We start from the raw sequence: 18,506 nt of genomic DNA, 5'->3' as shown, positions 1-18,506 counted from the left end.
ATCGTCACTGGGTTTTGTAAATAGATGTTGTAAATTTGTCAATACAAATGTGAAGATCATATGAGTTGAACATTAATTTCCTTGGAGGTGTTTGGAAATTGTTTTAATCTCTTACAATGACCAACAACAACATTGTTTTTATCTATCAACAGTTACTATTTCCAGTATGTGCCATCCGCCTCATTTCTGTATTCAATCTACCATGACCTTGGTTGTGTCTGGAAATTGTTACTGCTCAAATTCTTTGAAGCATTGACCAATGAATGTCATGAATATGTTGTCATAGTAACCACAGAGCCGGGAGCAATGCCATATTATATAAATGTACATACATATGGACAATGGTACAAAACATTGAATTAAAGTACTGAATGTTATCAATATATTATCAAAGTAGTGACACAACAAGCATGGGGTAATGAAAGGATACCTGAATATACATACTTGTAGACATTGGCGAAAAGGTCAATGAAACCAACTACTGAATCTTATGAATATATTATCAAAGTAGCGACAAAACATGAGATAGCAAATGCTTCTTAACTACACATACATATAGACTTTGGCACAAAAGCAATGAAGCCAAACATTGAATCTTCTGTATATTTTAAGCACAGATTTCACTATGAAGAAGATGGTAAACTCACTCACTCACCCAAGTTTGCTACACGCAACTGTTTACTTAGATATATAATAATGTCGCCACGTACATGTGTGGTGTGACACGTGAAAATCCGAGTTAGAATTGGTCTACAGCAACAAATGGGATCTGGTGGTCAGGCTCGCTGACTTGGGTGATACATGTCATCGTATCCCAGAGATCGATGATTTACAGACCGCCGCCATATAGCTGGAATATTGCTGAGTGCGGCGTTAAACAGAAAACAAACAAGAGCATGACGTGTTGTGTAGTTGCTGTAGACGCTGTGGGTACGTGTGACGCAGCAATTATTCATTACGTGTTTCAGCAGAAATTAGTATTGATTTCATGTAAACGTGTAAAACAGACTTGTACTGTAGTTTTGATATAATAAGATTAGGTTTTTCTCTCAGGATTTGTGGTCATTCGCAATTTGGTATTTCATCAGTCCACATGCCAGTTGTATTCTTTGGCAGAACATGCAAGTGCTCATGTGGACAACTTGGATCACTTATCTGGAATAAATGTCTAGCCTTGGTTTTGCTGGTCTGACTGGGTGTCAAGTATTCTCTGTGAAACTTTATTATGCGCATAACCCCTTTTGCCGCTTTTCTTCATTAAGTGGGTTATTCCAGCGGCGTTTCATGTCTGATCCATTCACATCACTCAGTAAAAGATCAACAACGATCCCTTATCCGCGACAGGGGGCAAGCAGTCAGTTAACAGGATCCCATTGACCCATCAGTTTCCAGAGTTTCTACTTAATAGTGCCAACCCTGCTAAAGGTGTTTCTACGCACACGATTACACATCACACATTCATGGTTTGATAAATACGCATTCATCCTGATTCATGTAGTAATATAACCATGTTATTCCATGTCGCCATCATTGAGTATTATTAGTGGAATGAGTGAGTGAGTGAGTAATGTAAGTGAGTGAGTTTAGTTTTACGCCGCACTCAGCAATATTCCAACTACATGGCGGCGGTCTGTAAATAATCGAGTCTGGACCAGACAGTGCAGTGATCAACAGCATGCGCAATTGGGAACCGATGACGTGTGTCAACCAAGCCAGCGAGCCTGACCACCCGATCCCGTTAGTGGCCTCTTACGACAAGCATGGGTTACTGAAGGTTCATTCTAACCCGGACCTTCACGGGTGTATACAGAAAGACATGAGTATAAAACCCATTTATACGTAGCATATGTGTGCTACGTGTAATCGTAAAACACTAATATGTCCATATGAGGAAAGAATCCTAATTTAAAATGTAAATGTCATTATATATAACCAAACCAAGAAACATTCAATGTCAGGCAAAAGTAACTGTACAAATGTGTTTGATGGTGGGCTGAAATGAAACAAAACGAAAGATGTTTTGTATGGTGATATATTTGATACTGGTATCATATATGAGTTTGGAACTTACATTGCAGTGTTAAGTCAAACAGAAATCTATTGACATATTTGTTTGTAAATTCTTTTCTTTAAAAACAAGTTACATTTAAATTTATATGTAAACAAATACAATTATTTCCATATCAATGGATCATGTTTTGATCACGTTGATCAATTTAACATATGCTTATAATAACAGAGACCTGCCTGTTGTCATTTACGTACTTACAGTTCAGTCCTTATGTTCGTGTTGATGTATGTACGTGTAACAAATACCAAACTGATTTCAGGATGAGTGCATTAGAAGAATCATAATTGTCTCTTTTAAAAATTAGAATCACTTTGGATTTCAATTATCCGTAAAAAGGAAATGCTTATCCATAACTAGAAACTCAGGTTCTGTGGAGGTTCAGACATTACAACGTTGGGACTGTGATTATGGGCTGAGATACGAAATACAGCTAAAACATTTGATTCATGAACTTTAACGTCAATGCCTGCTTATTTTTATTTGAAATGGGAAGAAAATATATAATTGGATTAAGGTTAGTGTTAACATTGTTATAAGGAAAGAATAAGTGAAAAAACGCAATATTCCCTCAAAGTATCTAACAAATGTGAATCAGTTATATGAAATTGGGTTTGGGTGACACCAGGTGTTATCAACACAACAGAGAACACGTTGTTGGTTGTGGACACCAATGAGACCTGTAAGCACTATTTATGTACCTCTTTATACCTATTAGATACCACTTTGCAAAGAGAGAACACCTGGGATTCCATTTCACATCGTTGTTTCACATCGCTGAAGCGAGTGCAAGCGGACTGATCATAACAGTCAGTCAATACAGGACCATTTGGGCTGAAATAGGTTATATGTATATTTCACCGAGAGATATCAATTGTGAACACTGTTTGCTCTGGCGTACACAGTGCTTGGCGTGTAGGGAAGGTTTGTTATTTGAAAGGTGACATCCCCGTTTGGCTTGCTATCATTTTTTTATTTCTTCGTTGTCCCTGGCCAGTGATTAAGACCAGACACTGACAAACAGGATGCAGAAAACTGTATATTATTCAGCATTTAAAGGTTGGAAGCACGCAACACTAGACACAACGTCACGGCTGATGTCAATTGACCTCTTTCGACAATTCTGTACTTTTAAACGGCAATTGGGACATCGTTACATATATTTTTCAACATTGTTTCCACAAGAAAACCAAAAGTCACTAACACTTCAAACATTTTGTTCATTTCTGGTTGCAATGGACGGTTACGATATGAATTAATCCATATGTACATAAACACTTGATGCATAAACATTTAATTAAATACTGACCTATGAAGATGCATTTAAACATGTAAGCCATAAGCATGCAATACAAGAATGATCTATTAGCACATTTTTTAGCAAGGTACATGTGCTTGCTGGCGGTCATGTACGTAGAAACTTGAAAATAAAAGCAATTAAAACAGGAAAATGTTTAATACAAGTTTGATATTGATGACTGGATTGGCGTGGATACTGCCCATCATCATTCACAGGAAGTCATTTGAGAATACATTTGATGAACGCTTGTTGATATAATTAAGGTTTCGTGAACCCCTCAACTACCGATTCAAGTTCGAAAACACCTACAATGCATCGAGCGAGTTAGAGAAGATACATTGATTTAAGTGCTAATGACACACTTTAGCAGTTAGGCCATGTTTTAGTGCTTCACGGAACGATTAAGCTGGACTAACACGATCGCTAGAGACGTGAAATCTGCTCACCTTACGTTGACAATGGATCAGCATTCTCTGCCATTATAATGCCTAACATTTATCTGGAATGACATCGTAATTCCTAACATTGTTCTCGAATTGCAAGTTGAAAGGTTACGATACATACATTCTGGCTCAAAGTAGTACAGCAGCATAAAACCGTGTGTGCTAACCTATATATTGTCAGATAGCGACATAAACCGTTTTGGACAAATATATTCCTACAAATTTGTTCCTAAATAGGTTCTAGGATGGACTGTTGAGGAAATAATGTGATAATATAAGCTTTTCATTGCTTCTGTTCCAGACAGTTTACGACTGGCGTCAGTACAGGCTGGCTTTAAATGGTAAAGGTTACACACGTTCCAACCATTTGAGTTTCAGTCGTTTGACACCACGGACAGAAAGTACGTGTGAGGTAATCAGTTAGATAATGGAATTCGAACGGCAGTGGCGATCATCGGGCATTATGTTGATGGCGGGATGGCTCATTGATGTTGTTGTGGTCATCTGCTTATCCTGTGACGGAATCCCAGACTCCCTTTGACAATGGCCCTTGGTGGAGTCATGTGCTGCTCAAAAATAATAACTGTTTGCTTCTTGTGTCACCTTCGGCACTCTTCCCATGACAAGCTGACAGCCAGTAATATAACTGCAGTGATGTTCCGACTGGTATTTCACCTGGTTGACGTACTCGCTTTTTCATAAGAAAATTAATCAAGATTGCAGCTAAACTGTTCCTCGAGGGAAATCAGTCATATTACAGTAACATTGTACCACTCCGTATTTCATATTTCATCCAGGGTTGTTGACCATTCGAAGGTGCAATCTATAAACGAATAATCGTTGACACACTATTAACGGGGCAGTTTTATGTTCAGACTGTCCCAGCAAGTTCTTATGTGAGTGTTGTTTTAGAATACAAATGTCCAGAAATTGCTAATTGCAGCATAATTATGAATACAAAGTTCTATAAAGACAGTCGACAGTCGCCTTCCAGATTGGTTTTGTACGAGTTCGAGTTGTCTCATTGTATACCTGAATATTGCAGAATCGACCGTAAGCTTAGTTTCTGATGCTCGATTTACCTATTATAAAGAAAACCCCAAAAAGCGGCGATTGCAGGCATTCGGTTGGATCTGTGTATCACCGGCTTAGACCCGTGAAGATCCAGGGTTAGAATTGGTCTTCAGCAACCCATGCTTGTCGTAAGAGGCGAACAACCAAATCGGGTGGTCAGACTTGCTGACTTGGTTGACACATGTCATCGTATCCCAATTTAGTAGATTGATCCTCACGATGCTGATTATTTACAGACCACCGCCATATAGCTGGAATACTGCTGGGTGCGGTGGTAAACAACAAACGAATCTGACCTACCTGGTCATCACGGTCTGAATACGTATTAGTAAACAAGGATATCTTGTCAGCTTCCATCGGTATTCTAGACAAAATACATGTTTCTAGACAGTGACAAAATGCTTGACTGATGTCCACTGACATTACAAAGAGGGTCCCTTAGCTATTGTTGCTACTCATTATTCTATTTAATCTTCGTTTCGGATTGACGCCTTGCGCTCCAACATGGAAATCACCTCGTTTCAAACTTTCTTACAAATTGTGTTGTGTACTGCGAAACACAGTGGTCCAATGATTATGAATAACCTGCCTTTTAATTACAGCTACACATGTACATAGCATAGCGTAACATTCACATTACACCATTAATTTCAATATTATGAATCGTTGTTGTTCGATAAAATTGTGTTATTGACGTTGATTGTAAGGTTCTTTGTATAGTTAATACCGTCCCTTTCTACTGTCACCCGGGGCGGTGGGGTAGGCTGGTTGTTAAAGTGTTCGCTTGTCACGCCGAAGACCGGTTTCCCACATGGGTACAAAGTGTGAAGTCCATTTCTGGTGTCCCCCGCCGTGATATTGCTCGCAAACTGCTAAAGGAACCGTATAGCTACGAGTCTACGGTCACAACGAATGTCTTCCATTGGGAAACGGCAATACAGTCTACCTTCTGACATTTCTGGAAAACCAGCATCACGCATATTATTCCCAGTGAGAACAAAGATAAAACCTGGGGTGATATCAAGCTCATATCAATAAGTGCAAATTATGCTATTAGCGTAGGGTCAGATTTCAGGTTGACAATTTTACCATTCCTTTCTAGCAGTAATTTCCAATAATAAAGGTTTGCATGAAATAGCTTAAGCTACCTCTCCTATTTCCACTGGAGATTTCCATATAACCACCGACAACGATTCATTGCCAGAAGGTATTCCTAACTGTGCAATAGGCAATCTATTATATTATACAGAGGTCGTGGACTTCATCCACTGTTACTCATCATGCACTACATCATTATTATCATTGTTACAAGAGTATATCATTATAGTAGGAGATAGTTTAAGAGTGCAACAGGGGCATCACACTAAGATTTGCATTAGTCGTTGAACGTCAGATGACCATAAATAGTGTTAGATGATTGGCCAAAGCGCTCTACTGTCCATCACTTCAATTACCACGAAAAGTCAAACTCCTTAATATCGCGTGAATCCGCTTCTATTCTCAACACAATACCGAATTCCACAAGACATATTCCTAGTCAAGCGTCCCAACTTCGATCCCATTCTTCCCGCAGCGCAGCGCCAGGTTCGTTGAGAGTAGTCGGTCCATATCGTGTATGATGATCCCCAACTCTCCAGGTACCGTAATTTGGGATTTTTTAAAATGAATGAGGATAAATACATTTCTAACCACGGACTGTTGTGAGTGAGTGAGTTAAAATTTATAGTCACATCGGCAATATTTCAGCCATATTGTGACTCGGACTGTTGTGAAAATATTAGGTCACGGTAACATATCGCACTGACTTATACATGTATACATGTTCCTTTCTTTCGTTGTGTGTTGCACTTGGCAATATTCGGACATACGACCGCGGTCTGTAAATAATGAAGTAAATAACGGACCAGATAAACCCGTGATTGACATTATGCACAGCATCCCTAGGCGTCGGAGTTTGATTCAGGCCATGAACCAAGGCACCAAGTGTCCATGGCAGGTTACTGGGAACCGATTCGAACCCCGAATTCCTACGAAATCCTTTGAAGCGTAAAGGAAATATATATGAAATATACATTATATTATAAGCAGGTTGTCAGATTGTGTGAATGGCAGGTATTAATGGCAGGTAATGCTCATCCTTTACACGAACACCCGGTGTTATCAGTGACGTTTAAATTATCTATTCTTAAATTCCAATGGCTGTTTTGCCGTTTACGCTCAATGGAAAATGGAGATCTGTTATTTTCTGGAGTTTGATATTGAAGTGTGTTTGTTCTCTCATCAATTTCATACGAACGTGACTAAGAATTGTTCCCACTACTTAGAACTGATGCATGTTTCAATGTTGAGTCATTTCACATCCAAATAGCAGGAAAATCACGGTCAACAAATGAAAGAATTCAAGTATTTCGATCTCTCTGTCAGGATACCTTTAAATCATGTAGGAGATATAAGAATGATGCATGTTGAGAAAGTTAGCACTATCGGGCACGTGAACTGTTTTCTCTTTTTTTATTTGATAAAAATGTCGTATAAACAGCATCTCAAGAAGACTAAACATCCGACTGTGTTAACTGAGAGCCATGTAAATAAGTCAACGCATCGGAACACCACATTTATTCAGTGACCTCATACGACAAGTATAGCTTTGATGAAACCAATAACAATAAATCAGTTGGGTTAACATGCCTCTTAATACCCAGCAGGAGAGTAAGGCTTGTTATTATTGCATTCTGTAATTCACAAGTTTTGATGTTGAAGGATCATTTGTACAAATAAACTGAAGATATTAAACGAACTCTTTTAGTTTACTCTTAAGTAATTATTGAGAAAGGATAATGTTGCTAAGTTTACGAAATAATTAGCGTGTCCCATTTTCCGAAACAGGTGTGTGTGTGTGTGTGTGTGTGTGTGTGTGTGTGTGTGTGTGTGTGTGTGTGTGTGTGTGTGTGTGTGTGTGTGTGTGTGTGTGTGTGTGTGTGTGTGTGTGTGTGTGTGTGTGTGTGTGTGTGTGTGTGTGTGTGTGTGTGTGTGTGTGTGTGTGTGTGTGTGTGTGTGTGTGTGTGTGTGTGTGTGTGTGTGTGTGTGTGTGGTTAAAGTGTTCGCTGGACACGCCGAAGGCCCGGGTACGCTTCCCCACATGGGAATAATGTGTGAAGCCTATTTCTGGTGTACCCCCGCCGTGATATTGCTGGATTATTGCTAACAGCGGCGTTAAACCAAACTCACTCACTCACTCTGAAGAGGTGGACTCGTGGGTGTGTGGGTGTGTGCTGGTGTGTGTGTGTTTTAAGTGACACTCAAGATTATAGCACTTATATAACAACGTGTGTGGGCGGGAGGGAGGGAGCGGTTCGCACTTCAACCAGTTCTCCGTTTTTGGCCCACTGAGATACCGCTGATTAATTATCCATATTGCACGCAAACAAATTACACTGACTCCAAGTCTGGTCCTTGTTTTCCCTGAATGCCCAACGTCAGACAGAGAAGCGTTACTCTACGTTATAACGTTTGTATAAACGCGGTATTAACTGAATTGCCAAACGTCGTATAATTACTACGCCGCTGGTTTCGTAATATCCACCTTCGGACATGCAAGACCAAGGCCTTTCATCCATCAAACTATATAGTTTATTAGACTGAAATGGCAACAATAAATCTCCATTTCTACGCACCCTGTATCTGAACCATATGCAGTATATTGGTTTAAGAACTCCAGTAAGATGATTACCAGCAAGCATGCAGCAACTAGAGACACATAATTTCCAAGTTGTAATGTGATTCTATGTTTTTTTGTTTCAGATCTAGAGATCACACGTCGACATTATATATGGCTTACGGTGGCGGTATGGGTTAATGCCCTCTTCTGGGCAGCAATGCCTCTACTTGGCTGGAGTCGGTATGTATCCTAATCCTAACTTGACCTTTGCATGACATTGGTTGGACATGAGTTGAGACTACACATCAAGGAGGGATTTCATTAGGTTTGTGTGAAACTACTCACACACAACGATAATATCTGCGAAGATTTCCGTATTTTATGACGCTGACTAATAAGTTGTATGGTCCGGTCCTAATTAGCTCGTGTTTAGAATGTCGAGTTGTATCACTCCACGTGATATACTTCTGAACATGACTTTTGTATTTAACGGTTCATATTTAAATGTTACCCTAGTTACCATATCTTATCTCCTTGAATTAGAAAACACAGGTAGGTGTATGTATATTGTCTGCATGGAACAAAATCACGATAATCAATATAATATTTGTCCTTGCATGTTCTGGAGAACAGAATGTCGCGGGTCCGATTCCCGGCCGCGTCATACCAAAAGACGTGAAAATATGGTATTTGTTGGTCCCTGTCTGGCATTAATGGGTACAACAAGGACTGGTCGGCGCGGAGCTAACACTATAAAGCCAGCTTAGGACTGGGCTAGTACAAGCATCCACACGCATGCACGTCGTCATATGAGCGAAATAATCTTTAACGTTAAACCCCATTTCACCTCACCTCACCTCACCTCACCTCACCTCACACTTCATGTTCGAACTTCAAGAACGTCACTGACCCCAAACCTCATCCATGAGCAATAAGAATAACAGCAGCAGCTACAAAGAATGTCAAATGATGCATAAGTCAATACAGTCAAGTGCAGAGGATAGTTCTGTGTTCCATACATAAAGTTAGTATTTCTAACGATCTCGCTTTCTGTTCCTGCTGACGTGGACATATTGTTGGTTTAGGTATCATAAAACATAATTCATGGATTGGGAGAATTCCTTAATATCAAGTAATTAAAAAGCGACAATTGTTTTAAATATTCAAATATCTGGCACACAAGTATCAAAAGTGAGGGAAGCCCACGAACTCCAATAGGTGCTCTGTTTACCTGGATGTGATGCTTAATATCAAAGGAGAAACAATGCCTTGTTGTCTGACATCTATACAGATCACAATATGTGAAAAATATCATGTGTGGTAATCATACCTAGAAATAGGCAGTTACTCTGTGTCTTTGTAAGAGGTTTTGGTGATAAAAGCTGGATATAGTCATGGAACTAGAACCCTTCGTCCCGATGCATTATGTGGAGATTACTTGAGTGGCGTCACATGTATGATGAGATTCTGCATGTTTCAGATATGCCTTAGAACCGTCGAACATTGCGTGTCTGATTGATCTCCGGGAACGAGATGCTGGTTTCATCTCTTACGTCATCATGATATTCTTGGTCTGCTTTGCGTTCCCCCTCGTGGTCATCGGCCTGGCCTACGTCCACACCCTCAGAGTCATGCGTGCCATCGGGGAGGGTGGGGCACAGGAGAACGTCGAATGGACAAATGAAAAACAGACAACAAAGGTAACGAAATGATACCGCTTTTTTCCGTGTTTTTAGAGTTCTTGAGTGTGTTTATCCGTCGCTTTGGTGCAATAATCCAGTAATACTACGGTAGGGATACTAGATATGAGTGAGTGATTGAGTTTAGTTTTACGCCGCTTTTAGCAATATTCCAGCAATATCACGACGGGGGACACCACAAATGGGCACTAGATATGAGCTACGCAAACCGTTACCAAATGGGAAGCTTGGCATTTTTCTTCACGAAAGAACGTTTTAACCACAATACACTCAACTCTGTGTACATGACGAGCGAATGCTGATTCTCTTTGCAGTAAGAAATATACGTGATTACATAAACGAAGCACTGGGTCTGGAAATAAAAGATCCGGTTTTGATTTTAACATATACTCGCCCAAAAAAGAAACGCATCATGAAAATAGCAATTTCATGTAGCAATGAATTAAAACGATTTCATTTTACAAAAGGTTTTGCTCTGTTTATGAGTCCTTTGGTGTTTATGTTTTGAAACATCACAACAAAACGCACCATCCGTAAAATACCCGTATTTAACAGCATGATTTTCAATTTCGGCCTGTAGTGTCACAGAATACACAATTCACATGGAATGCACGTGAAAGTTGGGGATCAGATAGTCTCAATGATGGGTATAAAAGGTTGATCGCTGTCTGTCGATTATTCACTGTATTTGGAATATTGTTGACGAACGCAAAATGCCACGTCTAAGTGAAGCCAACCGTCATATCGCCATTGGTTTGCTTGAAGCTGGCCAGTCTCAACGTGCAGTTGCCCGACGCATGAATGTTCACCAAAGCACCATTTCACGGCTCGGGGAGAGATATCGCCGGCAGAATTCGGTAGCAGATGCCCCTCGTAGTGGGCGACCTCGAGCGACCACTGCGGCGCAGGATCGCTACATCCGGGTACATCACCTGCGTCATCGAACACCTACGGCGACCAGTACCGCTCGACAAATACCCGGATTGAGGAGGCTTTCTGCACAGACCGTCAGGAACAGGTTGAGAGAGGCTGGTTTACGTGCCAGAAGACCTTATTTTGGCCCTGTGCTTCGACAACAACATCGTCGACATCGAGTTCAATGGTGCACCAACGTTCAGGCCTGGAACCTACCGAATTGGCGTAGAATCTGGTTCAGTGATGATCACGATTTCTATTGGAACGACGCGATGGAAGAATGCGGGTGTACAGACGTCGACGTGAACGTTTCGCCGACGCTTGCGTTCCCCAGATGGACAGATTCGGCTGGGGAAGTGTTATGATGTGTGTGTGTGTGTGTGGGTGGGGCACCTGCCGTAGGAGAGGTGATTTGGTGATGATCCAGGGCAACCTGACAGCTCAACGGTACTGTGAAGAAATCCTACGCCCACACCTCCTTCCAATCATTGATCGCCAGAGGGAGTTGTTTCAACAGGACAATGCCAGGCCCCACACAGCACGTCACACTAGAGACTTCCTCCAGAACCACAACATCAATGTGCTCCCCTGGCCCTCAAGATCACCGGACTTAAACCCGATCGAACATCTGTGGGATGCCCTGGACAGACGGGTACGACGCCGTAATTCTCAGCCCCAGACACTTCAGCAACTCGCACAGGCACTACAGGCAGAGTGGGCTGCGATTGGGCAACACGAGTTTCTGAGACTTATTCGTTCGATGCCGAGGCGATGCTCTGCAGTCTGGATGCCCACGGTGGTCACACGAGGTATTGACTTCAGCGCCACCACACGTCTCCATGTGACACTCAAACTGACTTTCCTCGAGTTGGTGCCAAAGACGGATATGTCTGCATTCCCAGTGTGCATTTACTCATAAAGCCTACATGATGTTTCAAAATAAACATAAAAATACAGTTGAAATTCCTATATGCGTTTCTTTTTTGGGAGAGTATATTATATTCACATAAAAGGTCAAATGTTTTCCAAATTAGAACGCCCTTTTCATAAACATAGATTGCAGATTGGGCCATTGACTGACTGTCTCGCCAACGGGACGGGTAACGCAAGGTTTGCAACCTGATCTATGTCAGATGTGTCGTTGAACAAACAGAATCTGGGAAATGTTACCCGAGAGTATTCACAGGGTTAAGCCATTTAACATTGTTTCAGTTATGTTTATGGCATGTGAGATTACTTTGGAAAGTTCCATATGACATTGGCGGTATCTTTGGCGAAATCTACCTGCACGGCTGATGAAGCAAAGTTGATTATAATCAAGACGAGGGAGACATAAGCGGATCATGTTTCGGAAAGGGGATGGAATATGACGCCAAGAAAAGGAATTGAATTTGAGTGTGTGCACTGAATATGACCTGCAAGTGGAAACTACAGACTAAATTGGATATATGCATAGAAGGGATATTAGAAATACCAGCAGCGACATAGTGCTCCAGGAACACTGTAGGTCGCACGTCTATTGGAATGGTTCATAAGAAGATAAAGGATCCCAGAAACATAAGACAGTGGTCACTCAAAGTTTTGTGTGTCTTTTAAGAATCTCAAGAGCTGAGGAAAGACATTGTATGTTTCATTGGCATTACAAAAGACTTTGGACTTTTGTACTTTGGATTATAGCCTCTATTAGAAATGTTATTTCCGTCTCTTGTTCTGCATGAACTACACGGACCAACATGAATAATGAATGAAATGAAGTCATCGGTGTCCCTGTTGGAAACATGTTCGTCTGCTCTTGATCTGCAAGATATTGTCATAACTGGAATCGCATCATTGTCCAACCGCTTATAACCAGGGTCGGCGGTGATTGTTCGATGGGGGTGAATGCTACGTGTATGTGCCGCTTCTCCGCGTATCCTAACTGCTTGAAATTTATTAAATACAACAACTGAGAATCAATTCTAACCAACAATAGTCAACAGGGAAAATGTGCTTTGTGTTTGATATCGATGTTTAATACTTAATACTTAACGTATGACGTGTAGAACTTACGTATAGGATGTATGCATGGATTTCAACAGACAAGCATCAGCAGAGACTAAAATGAGAGTCACCTCTGACTGTCATTGGAAGATCTGAACAGGAACAAAACATCAAAATATGTTTTAATGCACGAATGAAGTTATAAGTTTTCTGTCCGTAGGCGTTTGAGCTATAAGACCACAATTAGACGTCAACGAGTGATCATAGCCTTTATATTGACACACCAGGTTTTTTACAGTCGTTTTAAATAACAGTATTACTGACCCTGAATATAGGTGTTTAGCACTTGAAAGTATCCCAGATACACACTGAAGACACAAGAGGGGATTGTCGGAACACAGGCGAGAGGTAGAAGTGTCGCCACTTCATAAGTCGTTCGAGAAGAAACAGTTACCAAAGGAATAGGCTGTTACTCCATTGTCTTTCGCTCTTCCGAAGCCTCAAAAGGTTAGCTCTGATAAACAACTGCTAACATAAGATGCCTTCCATCATTTGTTGATTCCAAGCGGTACCATTCCGCGACGTAGGGCCGAAATTGATGGGTTCTGGGTCCGCTACTGTATGCCACATTTGGACGATTAGTTTCGATAGTTGCGGCTGAAAGTCAACCTGAATCAATAAATTTTGAATTGCCTGCCCCTATGCCTTGAGCTTAGAGTCTTGACATATTTGTGGATTATAAATTTGATTTAGGATAATTAGTATCTCGATAATTATTTTGAGAGCATATGGTGACTGGTTCTTCACAAAATAATGGCGGAAAAATAGTAATAATCCCTTGTCAGTGTATCGGCACAAACACAGTGTCTGAAGCAATGTGATGGCGTGGCTCGATCGCTTTCGATCTCATCGTGCTTGTGGTTTTGACTTAGATGAACATCCAAAGTACGACAAAGAATATGTCATCACGGTATTGTACTTCTTTGGAAAAGGCCCGTGTACAGCCTCCGACATATCCAAGTCAATAACCATGACCCTCTCGAATAACTCCGGTGAATTGTTCCGGTGCGATAAAAGCATCGCTTACGAAATGTCACGCTTGCGCCCCTACTACCAAGTTGTCTGACCCTACATTGTTCTTGGTTCCAATTTGTTGACTGACAATGGGAACCCAGTTTGGACGCCAGGAACACATCCCTACTGACACTCTTGGTAATGAAATACGTCTGCAGAACTTGGTGCGTCCGACCAGGCCGCACTTCCAGCGATAAGTCTCATTTTCTGCCTCGGGTGCGTGTTCAGGGCGCAGGAACCGTGGGCTGATGAGAACCATAACCACCCTGACTGTCCCAGTATCACCAGAACCATCTTTGTTGTATTTATTTATTTTTATTTGTAAATAATAAATAGTGAAGGAGGGCATTCCGGACGAGCGCTGGCCTGAAAAGTGAAACAGAATGATTACTCGTGGCTGCTCAGGGCCTGTCACTTCCCACTTGGAACCGTCAAAGTGTGATTTGGCATCATGTGCATTATTGAATGAATTTAATGAGACCGTTAAACACCATGTCCGCTGATGTCCAGAGTTGGCACATACACATTATCTTAAGCAACGATCGCCATGCTTGTGGTTCTGACGTACATGTCACACATGCTACTACCGATATATCTGTAAAGGACGTCCTGGAAAACTACAATTATGAAACAAGTTCTCAGTGGGTTCGACAAGGCAGCGGTTCCTGGGGAAGTCCCACTGACTCTCTGGGCTGTTTGTAAAGGTGGCAAGGACCTTTACCTGCTCTTGAACCCAGACTGTGCCAGGATCACCCGGACGCTCTTTACTACATTAATGTATTTTGATCTGTAAATGTGATTAATAAGGAAATTTGTAAATTTCCTTAACATGCATCATTTTCTACAATATATCGAATTCATTCTCATTGGTTACTATATCCACCTACTTGATATAATGATTCATATTGCCACAAAGCAGGACGTTATTTAAAAGGATAAATATAAAAATAGCCTTTTAAAACGGCATAGTAAGAAATTATTTTCTTCTCGACGCACGGAATGTCACTTAATGGTCTTGCTGTTCCCCGTAAAGACGCCATGTGCATGTCGAGGTACCACCCCCGGGAGCCGGCGGTTGCCATGGTGATCTATCTATGAGTTCCTGAAAAAGACCTGCGACGGTGTTTACTGGATCATTGTAATCTTCCTTGGTTTTTGTATTATGTGACATTTAAAGATGGCGTATGCAGTTGGATAGGGGGAAATAGAGTGTGCTATTTTGATAAGAATTGATGTGAAGGGTGAATAATGCGAATAACACGAAAAGTACTATGTAATATAGTCGTTCCCCAAACGACTATGAGTGGCTGTAATTGGTAGCCAGAAAGTATGCTCTGGATGGTTTTGATGGATCGGACGGTGAGACTTTATGTCGTCACTTTACCAGGTTCTGATATACACGTTTAACTGCAATGATCTATCTGGGTTTTTTATGAGGCAATGCCTGTGCTCATAGGTTACGCATCTGCAGTCCAAGCCCCATTACAGTCCGTTTGAGTCAGAAACGGACCAATGAAAGCTTTTGCTGCCCGCTTACGGAATTTATTAATGGCATAAAATGGTTTGCCCCTTTCGGCTTCAGCACGGAAAGAATCATACACTTTAATCATCAACTGTCTCACGTCAGCATTCAACTTCATTTTTCATCAGGCATGTGTATCCCGTGCACGACGAGATAGTGGCTGTTCCGTTTCTGCGGTTTCACCCGCCGCGACAGATAACAACTTTTGCGTTTTCAATGATGATAGTTTCTTAATCAACTGTTTTGGTGGAGTCCGGAAAATGTTCAAATATAAGAAACCTGTTGGGTATTAGTAAATGATAAACATGTGTACTATTTATATTTATGTGGCAGTTTTGTACAATGATAAAATTTGCAATTCATCGGTCCGTTTCTGACTCAAACGGACTGTAGATATTTCACCTTGACATGTTGACAGTCATTGGTGTGACGGAAGTACTGCCATCGCGTCTCTTGAAGTCATTCACATGTAGTTATTAATAGTAATAATAGCAATAGTCCGCTTAAATGGCGCTCATATCCAGGTACATTGCCTGCTCACGGCGCTACGTACATTACTATCCCCGGTCATAGGACACTATCGTACTTTCCAACTACTTTTTCAACTCCCTGGGGATCATACATCCATGCTGCTGTTAGGCGCAATGAATTAAACACTCACATTGCCAGCACACCCTCACGGGTACCCATTTTACATCTGGAAACAATGTGTATTTAGGTATCTTGTCCAAGGATACCACGCAAATGTGCCCATCTCGGGACCCGAATCTAGGTGCCTCCATCGGAGATCGAACCCGGACCTTAAGCGTGATAGGCAGACGCCTTACCACTGCACTATTGCGCTTCCGGGGAAACATATCCTCATTGCATTTTCACAGAATATTCTGAGGTATACTGACGAATATTCTGAGGTATGCATCAGTTATGACCAAACATCCTCTGAAGCAAAGTGTATTTACAATGGAAAGTTTATTTTGACAATATGCGTATTTCTGTTCAATAGGCTCCGAAGGTGGTAGTGGTTGGAGATGTTTGAACAGCATTTTATCATCCAAAACTGTGTTCCACAGGAGATATCGCTTGTGTGAGATCAAACGATATCTCCTAGGAGATATCGTTTTGACAGTAGATTTTGTACAATGTCCTGACAATGCTATGACGTCACAATGCTATGTCATCACTGCACTGCAAGTCTAATGGCAGTACCGTGTTCAGAGATGTACATTTTCATTGAAAATTAATGAAGAGTGATTTTGGATGATAAATAGAATCTCACCCTCGTATCTTCTGATATCAAATATGTCAACACTCGTTGATAAAAGTTAAAATATCCTCGGCAAGCCTCATATATTTGTAACTTTATCAACTCGTATTGATATAATGGTTATCATAAGACACTTGGTTGAGATTCTCTATGTATGTGTATTCATGGATACGTATTTAATACAGTTTCTTTTGTTTCAGATGGGGGTTATAGTGGTGATGCTGTTCGTGGTTGGATGGTCTCCCTATGCCTTCCTTCACTTGTATGCCTTATTTGACTCCCCATACAATGTGACTCCTCTGCTATCGACAATTACCGCCCTGTGTGCAAAGACGTCCACGGTGTACAACCCCGTTGTGTACATCACCATGAACAGACGCTATATGCTGGCCATCAAGAAGATGTTCAAGTGCGTGTTCACATACAGGGACCATGAAGCAATTCAGATACACAACCTTACGTGATCTGAAAACCGTGGACATTTTATATATTCATTGTTATATATTCACCATATTATCATGATGATACCTGTTACTTTCTTTCAATACATGTGTTGTCGTATGCACACTGTTTGTACATGTTTGTACATGAAAGCTAGGGGCGTTGAAGTAGCCTTGTGGTAAGCGCGTTCGGACGTAACGCCGAAAACATGGGTTCTATTCCCAAAAATATATAATATGTGAAGCCCATTGCTGGTGTCCCCGGCTGCGTTGTTGCTGGAATAATGCTAAAGACGACCAAAACACTCACTTACATGAAAGCTTGAAAGGTTTTTTAGGCATGGCAAATAAAGAAAATACCTCCATCACGTTACACTGGAATAATGTTTGCTATGAAATTCCATTTCAAAGAACGTTTCAAATATGCATTATACTACTTACGCACTGGGCCTTTAACTGATTGACCACATTCTGTAGATAGGTGGCTTTATAAAATTACGAACACAATTTTATAACGAAGAAATGACAATCGTTTAAGGCTAATGAGATCAATGATAGTACTTCCCAATAACGAATCAATACCAGTGTTAACTTGTTTGAGTTGCATTTTAGAAGTTGAGACGTACAATATGGAACAAGTTTTTTATGGATAACAACGGTACAAGAATCTGTATCGAAACGTCACACTCACGAAATAAAGAAGTTGTTATCCATAAAAACTTGTTCCATATAATACCAGTGTTAATGAGCATTGACATACGTTGGACTGCATACGTGTGCTCGAATATCTTCTCTTGAACCCATCCATGATCTGAACGAACATATGGAGAATACATCTGTCGACTACCGAGCATTGACATTGACAGTCTTAGTGCAACATTGAACAATCTATTAAGTCACACCAGCCCCTATTCAACACGTCTATTTGGGTTTAAATATTCGGCTAAAACAGCAAAGATGACAAACGCCTAATCTCAACTCATTAGTAACCCAAGATCGTGTCGTGCCATTTTGACGACCTGTACCTGACGTGGATGAATTACTGCTCACTGCCACCTTGACTGACAA

The 18,506-nt window shown here is 41.0% G+C and overlaps 1 protein-coding gene across 1 annotated transcript; it reads left to right on the top strand.

Annotated features, from left to right (window-relative positions):
* Positions 1 to 7,569: 7,569 nt before the first annotated feature.
* LOC124270592 (visual pigment-like receptor peropsin) lies at positions 7,570 to 17,462 on the top strand. Its single transcript, XM_046705606.1, has 4 exons — positions 7,570 to 7,594; positions 8,687 to 8,783; positions 10,024 to 10,243; positions 17,199 to 17,462. Exons 1-4 carry the CDS (start codon positions 7,570 to 7,572, stop codon positions 17,460 to 17,462), a joined length of 606 nt encoding a protein of 201 aa, XP_046561562.1.
* Positions 17,463 to 18,506: the final 1,044 nt, after the last annotated feature.

This window comes from Haliotis rubra, unplaced genomic scaffold (assembly GCF_003918875.1).
Source record: "Haliotis rubra isolate DU_JTF1 unplaced genomic scaffold, ASM391887v1 Scf153, whole genome shotgun sequence".
Classification (NCBI taxonomy): Eukaryota; Metazoa; Mollusca; class Gastropoda; order Lepetellida; family Haliotidae; genus Haliotis; species Haliotis rubra.
Note: the sequence above shows the minus strand (reverse complement) of the source record. Positions and strands in the feature narration are given on the sequence as shown.